The sequence below is a fragment of the Microtus pennsylvanicus genome, chromosome 2 (assembly GCF_037038515.1).
Source record: "Microtus pennsylvanicus isolate mMicPen1 chromosome 2, mMicPen1.hap1, whole genome shotgun sequence".
Lineage (NCBI taxonomy): Eukaryota > Metazoa > Chordata > Mammalia > Rodentia > Cricetidae > Microtus > Microtus pennsylvanicus.
Genome location: NC_134580.1, coordinates 17,611,611 through 17,624,782, shown reverse-complemented (window position 1 = coordinate 17,624,782; position 13,172 = coordinate 17,611,611). Strand labels below are relative to the sequence as shown.

General features: G+C 52.2%; 1 protein-coding gene across 4 annotated transcripts; it reads right to left on the bottom strand.

Annotated features, from left to right (window-relative positions):
• Nucleotides 1-1,646: 1,646 nt before the first annotated feature.
• Nucleotides 1,647-12,415, bottom strand: Trabd (TraB domain containing). 4 transcript variants are annotated; one of them, XM_075960298.1, is made up of 10 exons: nucleotides 12,315-12,415; nucleotides 7,590-7,654; nucleotides 7,228-7,306; nucleotides 6,575-6,741; nucleotides 6,139-6,279; nucleotides 3,815-3,925; nucleotides 3,577-3,716; nucleotides 3,278-3,450; nucleotides 3,088-3,199; nucleotides 1,647-2,987 (listed from the first exon to the last, which is right to left on the bottom strand). In XM_075960298.1, the coding sequence occupies exons 2-10, from the start codon at nucleotides 7,617-7,619 to the stop codon at nucleotides 2,810-2,812; spliced, it is 1,131 nt and encodes a 376-aa protein (XP_075816413.1). In that variant the 5' UTR covers nucleotides 7,620-7,654; nucleotides 12,315-12,415; the 3' UTR covers nucleotides 1,647-2,809. The 4 variants fall into 4 exon arrangements, with proteins under 4 accessions (XP_075816413.1, XP_075816412.1, XP_075816414.1 ...); XM_075960297.1 differs by lacking the exon at nucleotides 12,315-12,415 and adding an exon at nucleotides 11,860-12,190; XM_075960299.1 differs by lacking the exons at nucleotides 7,228-7,306; nucleotides 12,315-12,415 and having other exon boundaries at nucleotides 7,590-7,642.
• Nucleotides 12,416-13,172: the final 757 nt, after the last annotated feature.

Here is a 13,172-nt window from a genome sequence, read left to right as displayed (position 1 = left end):
TTTTTCACCACCCAATTCTGGGTTGGCGAGGGGCACGCCCAGAAGCGTGACTCTGATTGGTTCTCTCTCTTTTGTCTACTTCCGGGCTCCGATAAGTTGCAGATGAGTGGGCCCGAGGCGCTCTCTACACTCTGACATCAGGGTACCTGACCAGTAGACCTACGAAGCTCCCACCTGGGTGACATGTGAAGGCCTGGAATACTCCAAGTGGATTTACAGGCTGAGTGACGTCCCTAAAAGACCACCAGGGGCTCCTCTAACTGATGGGCAGCCAAGGTCATCCCCAGCACCACTGGGTGCTTTGGGTTTGGGCAGTTCTGTCCATCACACGCATAAAACCAGAAACTGAATCTTTGAGCTGCTTTATTCAGAGAGCCAACAATCTCGGACAGTAGGTTAACATCCTAAAGTCGTAGCTTTCATCTAATCTTTAGCCAGCAGATTATGTAGGTACATACAAAGGCAGTCTGTCATTCCAAACTTGAGTCTTGCCCCTCTGCTCAGGACGTCAATATTGTTTCAGATTTATGGTGTTGCTTTCCTCTCCACCATCCCCTCTCTGTGAGCAGGGGGAGGGTCTGCAAGCAAGGGCCCGAGTCTTTCGTTTGTCCTGAGTCAGATGTTTGGATAACATTCCTGCTCAATTCAGAGCACATATCAATGTAGATTCCTTTCTACAATAAATGTATTCTTATAATGTAGAATATACAGTGCCCTTCCATTACGACATTTTTTCCTCATTTGTTTTGACCGGAGAAGGGCCAGAAATCTTGTCGGTGTTCCTGTGGGATTTGTGGGAGAGTGGGGAGCTGGCCACCTAAGACTTACTATAGGGATAATTTGAGTCAACAATTACACTAGGGCAAGGCTGAAGCAGATTGGGTATTGGGTCAGGGCAGGAGTCTGAGCTTACCACATACAGAACCTCTCTCTGAAGTGATCACATCTCCTTTCCTCCCCATTTTGTGTCTGTCAACTGCAATTTAGGTGGTATGAACCTTGATGATGGGAAGTAGACAGCATCCAGTGTTCAGGGAAACCTATTAGCCTCACACAGAAGACTTTGAGCATGGACAAGCACACTCCTTCCTGGCTGTTTTACTTCATTTCAGCCACTGAGAATTCACATCTGGAACTTTTCCTGGGGCCACAGTGGGCTTCTAAAACTGCAACGAACCTAGCTCTGCTCCTGGAGCTGTGATTACACTAGTGAATTTGCCCTCCCTCTACACTGGAGGCGGGATGCTGTGTATGTAGACTTTTTCTGTGAAAATAGGCTTTAGCACCTCAGCCCTGGCCAGAGGATCTGTGTTGTTGCTGCTGCCACTAACATGGACTTCACTGGCTACCTTCAGGGTCTACCTTGCATCCAAGAAATGATGTATCCCCTCTCCCGTTTGCGAGGCAGTCCTGAAGCATGAACCAGAGGGAATACAGGTGCTGAATACATGCACTTGGCTGGCACACAGATAACCTTGCTAGGCACTAGTGAGCACCAGCCTGTATACTTTGCTGAGGTGGATAGTATGTACTCTGGGATGCAGGAGTACCTCTAAGCATCCTGCAGACCTGGGGGCAGATGACAAAAGAGGAAGCCAGTCCCCATCACCTGAGTCCCATTTCCATACACTTCACAAAACGGGAACTTCCAAAATTAAAATTTATTTCTCTTTCTAGGGAATGAATCCACAAGTGTGAGACAGAAGTACACAGCCCAACCAGCCCTGTATCCCCTGCCCAGCTCAGTGTTTCATTATTTGGCAGTCAGCACAAGGATAATCAGAGTGGTCTTGGTCTTGCTAGGCTGTGCAGTATGCCAGGAGCCACACCTGTATACATGAATGGCTGGGTGTGGACAAGCCAACCATGGTCCTAGGTTTGTGGCCCATAGTGGGTCCACTACTGTCCACAGTGCAGTCTGGGCATCCCACCTAATGCACAGGAATCAGGTCAAGCCCCTCCTAGCACCAAGGGCAGCCAGAGAAGCAGGCTGATACCTGAGGCAGCCCCATGCCACACTGAGCTGTACTAGAGTCTAGCAGAGGCTGACCTGGACACCCAGGCTGACTCTGACATACACTGCCCACTTGGGGCACACAAATACAAATAAAAAGACTTCTTTGTCCTCGCTAGATTTAAGGCTTGTATTTCCTGATATTTGCTTCAGTTTGTTTTTTTCTTTGACGTCAAAATTACCTGAGTAAAAACTTTGATGATATTAAAAAACAAAAACCAAACCACAGACTCTCTGCAGGCAGAGATGCAGCTGGCAATGCTGCATGCATGTCCAGGCCAGCCAAAGGCCTGACACACCCACAGGAAGGAGCTGCATGGACACCCAGCTCCTCATATTGGCCGGCCCCAAACCCACAGTGAGATGCACTCGGGGCCAGATGCTCCTGCCGGCCAGAGCACAAGGCACAGTGAGGTAGGTAGAGCAACAGCTTGCCAGGCCCACCCTGGGGTTAGGTGTGGGGCACCTCAGTGCCTCCCCTCAGCTTCTGGCCCTTTTGGAGTTAGGCCACTGGGTCCTGACACTGTGGACGGCCCTGACACCCATGGGTGGCCCCTACAATGTGTGTGTGGGGCTGCTGGGAAGCCTGAGCTCAGACAATTAAATATTCTTTATTTGGGAGGGCTAGGCATGGGGAAGGTAGGGTAAGCCTGGCCTAAGCCCCCATAGGGGGTGGCTTGGATGCATCTGCACCCAGGGACATCCCCGGACAGGTGGTGCCAGCTCCTTGGGAGCACCAGATGTGATGCAGAGGAGTAGAGCCCCGGGGTGTGGTCTCTTCTTTGTATGGTCCTTCTACCGGCCTGGCCGGGCCTCGCTCACCCTCTGGAGGCAGAACTGCGCAGCAGGCAGTGAGAGGACCAGGTTCATGGTTCGACGGCCCATCCAGTAAAGACTGTAGCCCAGTAGGCCAAAGAAGGCAGCCTTCACAGCCACCCGGGACACTCTGCCAGAGATGGACGGAGGGGGAACTCTGTGGGAGGGAGAGGTGTGGTAGGCCTGGCTGGAACATGTATGGGTCATCACCATGTGCAGCTGCAGAGACTGCTGGGTGAGGTGGGGAGGGCACTCACGTCATGATCTCCTGGATGTTGAGGTCGGTACTCCAGTTCTTCTCAATGCCAGGCACATGACCCATGCCAACGACACCCACAACCACAGATGGGACACACTTCCTGGGCTCAGCTGTCGAGGGAGGGCAAAAGTCAGTGGAAGGCACAGAGCTATTATCTCGGGGAGTTCCCACCCTGGCCTGTCCATCACCATCAGAGGTGCGGGGAAGCTCAAGGCGCCGTGCAGCCTGCCTCAGCATATACGTCAAATAGATATCGCGCTCTGAGACAATGGTTCGGTGCAAGTCAGGAAACTCCCCGATCATCTCTGCCATCATCTGCTCCAACAGGTCCTTCTGCTTGCAGCGCTCTACATCGTCTTTGCTGAGGGCAGAGGGCATGAGCTTAGACTGTGGGGATGAAGGCATGGGACATCTTGTGTTGCTGACTCAGGGCAGGGACCATAGCAGGTGTGGACTGTGCCAGGAACAGGCCAGGAGGCTGTCCTACCTGATGGGGTCTGACAGGAAGCACAGGCCCCAGGCCAGCTTGACCTTCTGCCAGAAGGAGAGTGCAGCAATGGCCCTCTTAAAGGTGACTGGGATGGGCCGGTCACCCAAGTGGAATTTGCAGAATGGTACCTTGCTTGCCTGAGGTAGATGCTGGATGTTAGGACTTGTAATGCCGTGGGTAGCTGCCACCAGCCCCAACCGAGGCATTCACAAATCCCCTAAGCCTTAGCACCCACCTCCTTGAAGGCTTCCCTGAACTCGCCACCAGGAGCCATGCCTAACTGCTCAGTGATGTGGGCCGACACCTTCAGCAGCAGCATCTGCATGAGTCCAGACATGAGCCCATTCTGTAGGAAGAGGAATTGCGTCAGCTATGGCGCACACAGTGAGCAAGGCAAAGCAGTATGAAGACGGCAGCGTGTCTTCGAGCTAGGCCCCTTCCAGTAGCCAGGGACAGGCCATCCTGGCTCATGAGGAGGCTCAGACAACAGCAGGTCATCTTGGCTTCAAGAATCAATCAAATGTGTTTTCCCTGACAATTTTTTTTATATGATGGTAGAAGATGTTAAGACTACCTGACCAGGTGTCTGAGGCACAGGTTGGTCCTGAGCAAACAGGCTGGAGTCCAGCACCTACAGGGAGCCTCAGTATTCACCACCTCCACCTGTGGAGGGCAACACTAATGCCTAGCATTCACAGTGACACTGGCTGCCTCTGGTCTGGCTAGGTTGGCTGGGCCCTGAGGTGGGTCAGTATGCTGAGATTCCCCACTGCATGGCCGAGACAGGTGGCCTTTCTTTAAAAAAGGTCACCCCGTGAGCTGCTGCATAGACTGTCTACTCTGTACCTTTCTTGATTCAGGAGAGTGCACTGTAACCTGGTGATAATTTATCCTACAGGAGTGTCCTTACCTATCTGACCTGGGGGACAGACTGCAAAGTCTAAGCTATGAGACTTAGGTGGAAGGATTTTTTTTTATATTTATTTATTTATTATGTATACAATATTCTGTCTGTGTGTATGCCTGCAGGCCAGAAGAGGGCACCAGACCCCATTACAGATGGTTGTGAGCCACCATGTGATTGCTGGGAATTGAACTCAGGACCTTTGGAAGAGCAGGCAATGCTCTTAACCTCTGAGCCATCTCTCCAGCCCCGGACTTTTTTTTTTTAAGTTTTTCATGACAGGGTTTCTCAATAGCTATGGATCCAGTCCTGGAACTCACTCTTTAGCCCAGGCTGGCCTCAAACTCACAGAGATCCCCTCTGCCTCCCAAGTGCTAGGAATAAAGGCATATGCCACCACCACCTGGCTTGTTTGTTTTTTAGAATGTAGCCCTGGCTGGCCTGGAACTTGCTTTGAAGACAGACTAGTCTTGAACTCACAGAAATCCACCTGCCTCCCAAGTGCTGAGATTAAAGCTGTTGCCACCATGCGCATCCTGGGGTTATGGGTCAGGCAGTACCAACTGACTACTGGAGGAACTAGAGCTGATGGGGTCAGAGTGCCCGTAAGGCCAGCCCACAATAGAAACTGGACACCAGGACAGTGGCCTCCTGGTGGCACCACCTGTGTATGCGATTACACATTGCTGGGAAGACTAAGTGCCAAATGAGACTCCTTGAGGGGACAAAGGACAGCAGGTGCCAGCCTCCCCACTTTGTTGACCTTTACCTAGGCCCTCACCAGACAGTTGTATGGCTCTTCTTCTAGTGGAGTATGGAGCCTTCTGTTGTAAGGAGGGTCCACGGGGGTTGGGAACAGGGACAACACACGACTGGTATTAAAACCACACCTGGTCGGGACAGTAGTGGTGCACGCCTTTAATCCCAGCACTCAGGAGGCAGAGGCAGGCGGATCTCTGTGAGTTTGAGACCAGCCTGGTCTACAGAGCAAGTTCTAGAACAGGTTCCAAAAGCCATAGAGAAACTAACCTGTCTAAAAAAAAAAAAAAACCAAACCAAACCAAAATAAAACAAAAACAAACAAACAAACCAACAAACCCCCACACCTGACTGCATGGTGACTTCTTTTACAGGGTATCCAGTAAAGGTTTATGGTGACAGCCCTCATCTGGGAGACTCCAGGGTGAAAAGTGCTCAGGATGTCTGGGGACACTCACTTGGGACTTTAACACTTGTTTCCTTCAAGAGGAGATGCGCTGCAGCTGGGGCAGGACATGCTGGTGCCCTCTGAAAACCAAGCTCACAAGGATGTGCTACTAGGTGTTGCTTCTCTTACCCCTGCAGGGCTGGGGCAATGTGGAAGGGTCATACAGCAATGTGCTGGGCCAGACAATGCTCAGACCCACCACTGCAGCTTAGCGAAATAGGTCCCTGCCTTGTGAAGGAGCCTTATCCATCTCTTCTTCCAGCCTGTCCTCCTCCGGATGAGTAGGCTTGTCACCAGGGTACGACTGCAATGACCAGCAGGCTGGCCCAGTCAGGAGTCTGCCTGTCATCGGCTCAAAGGAGACTCTGGGCTCTACAGGGAAGGGCAGCAGCTTCAGGTCTCTATGTAGACCTGGCACCAAGAGCTCACGGGATGCTCGTGTGCGCACCTGCCTGACAGCCTGTTGCAGCTTCTCCAGGCTGACCTCCTTGGCCTCTCGTAGCAGCGTTTTCTCGTCCATCTTCAGCATGGACACACGGTACTGACAGAGTTCCACAACTACCACGTCAGGCTGCACCTCCCGGATAGTCTGTAAAGCAAGGGCCACACTCTAATAGACCCATCCTCTTAGTAGTTGCACACTGGACAAGGAACCCCACACCAGGGAACAGCCAGTGCTAACAGCCTGTGTGGCTTCAGTGACAAATTCTAGAGAAAAAGCAACCAAAGAAAGCTGTGAGACAGCTTTACTTGTTAAAAATGAAGAAGCATAAGGCTTGAGCTGTGCAGCAGGAAACGCCTGCTGCAGTTCTTGTCTGGTTGCCCTGGCCTGAGTCCCTGGGGTGCAGACTGGCAGATGCAGTGCTAAAATGGCAAGCGCTCACCTTCACTACATCCCGCTTGCTGTCATCACTGAAGTGAGCAGTGCCCACCACATATACCCTGCTCCCATCCTCGGCCACCAGCTGGGTCACAGTACGTGGAAGGTTGGGCCGCTCACGCCGCCGCTTCAGTTTCATCTCCAGGAGCAAGTTGAAGGCATCCACGTCAGCTGCAACAACAGCAAAGGCCATTGGGCTATGGCCTGAAGCCAGGGCAGTCGCCTATACACCGGCTACAGACCCTTTCCAGGCCCTCAGTGAGGACTGACTCCCATGGGGCAAATACCCGGCTTACCCAGATGACCAGACAAGCCACCTGTGAGTAGAGTGCTATCTGAGGGGCCTGGGCAGGAGTTCTCTACTCACCCTCAAGTAGACCCAAACTGTCATAGGAGAGTGCTGTGGATGGGGAAGGGGAGGTGACCATGTGCCCTGGAAGTGTCTCAGTTACGAATATGGCTGGACTCAGGGGAAGAGAGGCTCTGTGTGCAGGTATAAGTTGGCAGCCAATTTCAGGATATTTCAGGGCACCTGAGTGCAGTGAGGGGTTCTTGCTGCTTTGACTCCCTCCCCACAGCTGGGCAGGCCATTGATAGTCCCATTCCCTCCCTGGGACCCAGCACTGTGTCTATACCAAGTCCTGAAGGGAAACATACAGATGTTTTGAGGGTCTCCGGAAAGCACCCTTGGCACTGATTCCGAGGCCCCTGATGTTACCACGGGTTCCATATCAGCCTGCAGAGGGAGAGTTCAAGTAAGTGTTCAAATACCTGGGCCCCACTGCACAGGTCAGCACACTTCAGACCACTGCCTCAGGTCTAACCCGTGGAGGTACTGCTGGCTGGACCCCAAAAACACTAGTTATATCAAGTTAGGTTTCTGCAGAGAAACAGCTAAAGGGACCCAGAATAGCCGCAGCAGGACCCTCACCCTGCTGTGAGCAGCACCAAAAGATGTTGCTGGACTTGGGGAAAGGGTTGTTTAGGAAGATGCTCCATCAGCCCCCAGCTTCCCTTACCTCTTGAACTGGCTTCTCCTCTCCCTCCATGACAGGACAGCAGCTTCCTGATTGATGCAGGATGCCTGAAGAATACAGACATAGTTTTTACCTGGGACCCCAAAGGCAGGATCAGGGATCACTGTGGCAAAAGGGCTGGGTCCATGCTATTTGAGGTCTAGGGTTCTTTTGGGATGTGCCAGACTGATGAGTGGCCAGCAGCCTCTTTGAGCAATGTATGGACGGCTCCGTGTAGGGAAGTCCCTGGTACACGGGCTTCAACTCACAAAGGTGCAAACATAGTGAAGCTAACCTGCATCTCTCTGAGGAGTTGTGCTAACTCCTTTGGGGTGATTGTAGGACACAGTGCTGTGGCTGCTATCCCCATGCTGGGAACCCCAGAGCCTTTTGGGAAAGCCACTTCAAGGAAACCCTCCATTCTTTTTATAACGATGGCCACAACCATTTGGCTATGAGCCAGATGGAAGACTAAGCAAGAAGACAGCATCCTGAGGAGCCAAGATAATTTTTCCAGTTTAAAAGACAAAGAAACCTAACATGGAAGAAACTGCATTAGAAACTTGACAAGGGGTAGTACCCTGGTAACCAGTCCATGGCACTGTGGTTCCTTACTGTGTCACTGGGAGCCCCAGGGTTGGGGGCCCAGAGTGCCAGATGGTACAGAGAGAAGAGTAACACATTGTCCAAAGGGGACAAAGGCAGCTCCAAACTATGGCCCAGCAAGGTCAACAGAACTTCATGTATGTGCCAGTGGTCAGATGCCGCCGACCAGGCAGATATATATATATATATATATATATATATATATATATATATATATATATGTATGTATGTGTATATATATATATAGAGAGAGAGTCTTTGTATGTGTGCCTGTATGTGCACATGCGTTTGGGTGCCAGGGGGGACAGAAGGGACAGATTAATCTGGAGCTGGAGTTACAGGTGGTTGTGAGGTACTGATGTAAGAGTTGAGAACTGGACTCAGGTCCTCTGCAAGAACAGTATGGTACTCTTTGTATGCTGAGCCATCTCTCCAGTCACCCCTCCCAACTATATAAGTCTTAGTAAAAACATGTAAAGGTATTTCAATTCCATGCTGGTGGGTTTCATGAATTATAGATGCTATTTCCTCAAACAAAATAAAATCATCAACCATAATGTACATGTTACTTATAAACATTATATTTGTTTTATATATGCTAGTTTAACAAAGTGTGTGTGTGTGAATCCAAATATGTAAACATCCACAGGATATGAGCACTCAGGACAGAAACACTTAGCGGACACAATGGTCCTGGCTGGAGAAAGCCTTTAAAAACGACAAAGCTATTGGAAAAACCTGACCCTGGGCACAGTAATGTTTTCAAGAATTTTTATTATTACCAAATATGTATATTTGTGTGCCTATGTGTTTTGTGCACATGGGTACAGTACCCACCCGATACCAAACAACAGCTCTTCTAAGAGCAGTACTTATGGGGAACAGTGGTGCACACCTTTAACCCCGGCACTCAGGAGGCAGAGGCAGATGGATCTCTGAGTTCAAGGCCAGTCTGGTCTACAAGGCGAATTCTAGGACAGCTAGAGCTACACAGAGAAACACTGACCCCCCTTAAAAAAAAAAAGCAGTACATGTTCTTACCTCCTGGGTTTTGTAATGTTTTTAATGTTTAGAATTCTAGTTTTCCTTCAGCTACGGCAAGAAAGGGTGATTCTGCTTTGGTGTGTTTGAGGGCTGAGGGCAATGTGCCCTGGAAGGAGCTGGGTCAGAATGGGGGGATGGTAAGATGACAACGGTCCCCACAGACCCTGGGGACTTTCTGGGCTCACTTTGACCTACCACTTTTATCTGCACACTTCTTGGAACTTTCAGCCCCCTCCTACAGTCTCCTCTAGTCCTGCTGATAAATGTGATTCAGGGGTCTCTCTGGGTGTAATCAAACCTCTAATGCTGTGGTCAATATTAAAATGAGGGCAGGAAAGAGGAACTGGAGCAGGGCCAGCAAGGGTTACAAGGTAGAGGGCAGCAGAGACCCTGAGACAGCCTCTGAAACCATGTGCTCCTGGCCTTATGGAGCTTCCAGCTGTTCTAGGGGCAAGCAGAGCTTATCATACTGCTCTGCCCTGGGGTCCCCCTTCTCCCTAGTCTGGAGCCTATCCTAAAATGCATCCTGGACATTTTATATAAAGGTTAGCTCATCTGGGAAGAGTCATTGCTGGCTCAGGGCCTGGGCATAGCCAGGACTACACTAGACCCCATAGCATCTGCTCATAGTTTCACCATAGGGCTCTCTTTTCATTAACAGAATAAAAAGCTTCAAAGAAACAGGAACAGGGAGATGTGCTGGGCCAGCTTGGGAGACTTTGCCTTCCAGGACAGGGTAGGGACTGTCCCTCTCACTCCATGGAACCCCAGGCGGGAGTGGGGAGTGTAGCCCAAACAGCGACCAACAGTGAAGGAGGTGATCACCCGTGGTCTGGCTGAACATATGGAAGCAAACCAGTAGTACTAACAGCAGCACCAGGCTGCTGAAGCAAGAAATGAAAACTTAAAACATCTTGCATAAGTGGGAGGGCCAGCCAGAGCAGCAGCGAATGGGAAAGGACCACATCATCTCTGCCTGCCCTGCCCTTTAAGAGGTGGGGCGGTTGCAGGTTTGCAGTTAGCTTGGTAGATCTACCCTTCAAGGCTTGTCTAGGGTGCCTCTGAGCCTTTGAGGAGTATGGAGGCCACCAAAGCTGGAATACTGGCTCAAGATAGCTGTGCAGAGTCTCTGGCTGGTCCACATCAGGGCTGATTTCACCTCCAGTCACCCCAATCTTGTGGTAGGTGGAGGAGCCCACAGGCTGGTCAAGAGCCAAGCTCTGACACCCAAACACAGCACCAGGCAGAGTAGTGCAGCGGGGAGGGCACGTCAGGCAAGAAGGCCACGGACAGCTTCCCCCAACCCCCGGCCAGAAGCCTGTGATCCTGAGTCCCTGCCACTATCAAATCCACACATTTTCCAATCCTTTGGCTTCCTGTCTCTCAGATGCAATATTATTAGGATACGAATACCTCCTCTCTCTGCTAACTATTTCTGACTGAGCAACCGAGACAGACCCCCACTTTCACACTCGCCAAACATCCAGTCACCGAACCTGCACTATGCTTGCCATGTGTGCTTTCCAGACATACTCAAGCCAGAAGAAGTGACCTCCCACTGTCCAACCTCCCCAGGGAACAAATCTCTTCATAAACCCCCAGTAGTTAGCAGTTTCTACACCTATTCCTGGCCAAGACCACACTGTAAACTTTTACAGGGTAAAGTCAGAGAGCTGGTCAAGCGGGCCTCCAACCAACTCTCTTTGCTGAGCAGGACTGGGAGATGCTGTTCCAGGCCTGCTACCAACCAGGCAAGATGCTTCTATATGTCAAACACCCGAACTTTTAGCATCTGCTACATTTCGAGGGGAGCTAGGCTTAGAGTTTTGAAAATTCCCAGCCGTCTATGGCTTTAAGAGCAAAAAAGGCCGATTCATGTCAGGGCTCACTGGGAGACAGTGCGCTGGTATACCAGCTCGAAGTAACCAGAGGTTCTGCATTGAATGCAGACCCATTTCAGACAGGCTCCCCACCTGCCCAGCCTGGGTCCTATTAATACGAACTAAATGTATTCTCTTACCGAAACCATACACTGAAAACCTGCGCCTCAAAGTAATGACATCAATAGGCAGAGGTTTTAAGGGGTGACTGGATTCAGATAAGGCCATAAGGAAGATCTCATGATAGGACTGGTGTCCTTATAAGAGACACTAAGCAGCCGCGAGAACACAATGAGAAGGGGCCTCTAGGAGCCGGGCAGCTGTCAATCAGCAACCCAAAAAGATTAGCATTCGTCCTTGGATTCACAGTCTCTAAAAGTCCGAGAAACAGACGTTTGTTAAATTTCCCGATCCACAAAACCCCATCACCACCCTGAGCTGACACACCCACCCTACTCTTCAATCTCTGAAAACCTGCTTCTCAGACGACCACGACCAGGTGGACTACTAGACAAGCCTTCATTGCCTACTCAGAGAACCAAGAAAGAAAGAAGTAACAGGATGCCTAAAAGCCCTGGTCGCTTCTTGTTCGTTTCTGAAGCCTGGGCACTACCGGACCCAAGAAAACCTGCTGCAGCAAGACATCTTTTACCCAAGTGTGGCCGAGCTGAGGGCCGGAAGAGGAAACACACCGGAGGTGAAGAAGCCTTAGCCAATCCTCCCGGGACCTAGTTTCTGTTCACCTGGAGACAGATGCCCTGTAGGGGCCTGCAGGCTCCTGGAGCAGTCCACTCTGCCAGAGCCTGGCATCCTGCCCACAGTACCACGGCCACCGCAAGACGAGCCTTTTTAGAGAGGCAAGAGAGGGAGGCCCGGGGACCGCTGAGTCTCGTCAGACTAGCGAACCTGCAGCCTGTCCGCTGGAGGAGCACGGAAGCTTGGAGACGAGCTCACTTCTAAAGAAGCTCTTGACGTCCCAAAGCCAGCAGTGCGCTTCTGAGCGTCCGGGTTGTTTCTGGGACTCGCGATCCCAAGAAAATCTACACCGTCCTGCGTCAGCCTGACCCGGTGGGATGCGTGCCCCTGGTCGGTCTCCGTAGTCCCCACCTGCAGCTCGCGCCCTCCCGCACGCGCCTTCCAGGCGCGACGAGTCCCCACCCGCCCGCCCGCCTGCCCTCCCGGCCAGGCCACGGCGTACCGAGCGAGGCGGCGGCGCTCCTCAGCCGGCCTCCATGCGCGCGCCGCCGGGCTGACGGGGTGGGTCGGGGCGGGGCGGCCGGACGGGCCGGACAGGCCTAGGGTGCGGGCCGCACGGCATGCCGGGAAATGCCTCCCAGGGCCGCGCGCGCGCGGGACCCCGCCCCCGCCGGGTCTAAGCGCAGGGTCCCGCCTACCGGCCCGACGCCCCCAGGTCCTAGAGAGCAACCGGGGACACTCTGCGGGGTGCTGGCCCCACAGCCAAGTCTGTGCAATGGGGCTGCATTCTTTAGGTGTCCACAGGGTGGCCTAGCGTTCAGGGAACAGTCCGCAGCACTGGAAAGGGACAGAAACTAGGAATCGTATGATGCGCCCTTATGGCTTCCTTGGAGGATGGCACGCTGCGAGGTGGAGAGGCTCAAGGACAGGACTAAGGAGCAAGAAGCTGGCCAAATCAGTCATCAAGGCCTTCAGGACCTCGCGAGTTCCTCTGCATATGACCGAGAGTCTGGAAACTGCGGGGTCTCTGGGTGGGCGGGGCCCCAGTGACAGCCTGGCCAGTGCCCAGTATCAGGGTAACCAGTTTCCAACTGCACTTTGGAACAGGACAGGGGGTGGGGCCAGCTGGCCCACTCAGGTCGGGTCTCTAGGCTGCAGAGGGCTGCTGGTCCTCCCGCCCAAGGTTGGTGAGTGGATGGGAGAAGTCAGGTGGAGTCAGAGTGGACATTTCTCCGTTTGAGTGCCCCAAGACAAGCTATTGTAGGGGCAAGACAGCGACAACCCAGAGCAGGCCCTGACAGACCTTCCAAATGGGGAGTACGCTCCGCTCATTTCTCAACTGCCCCATACAACCCTTTCA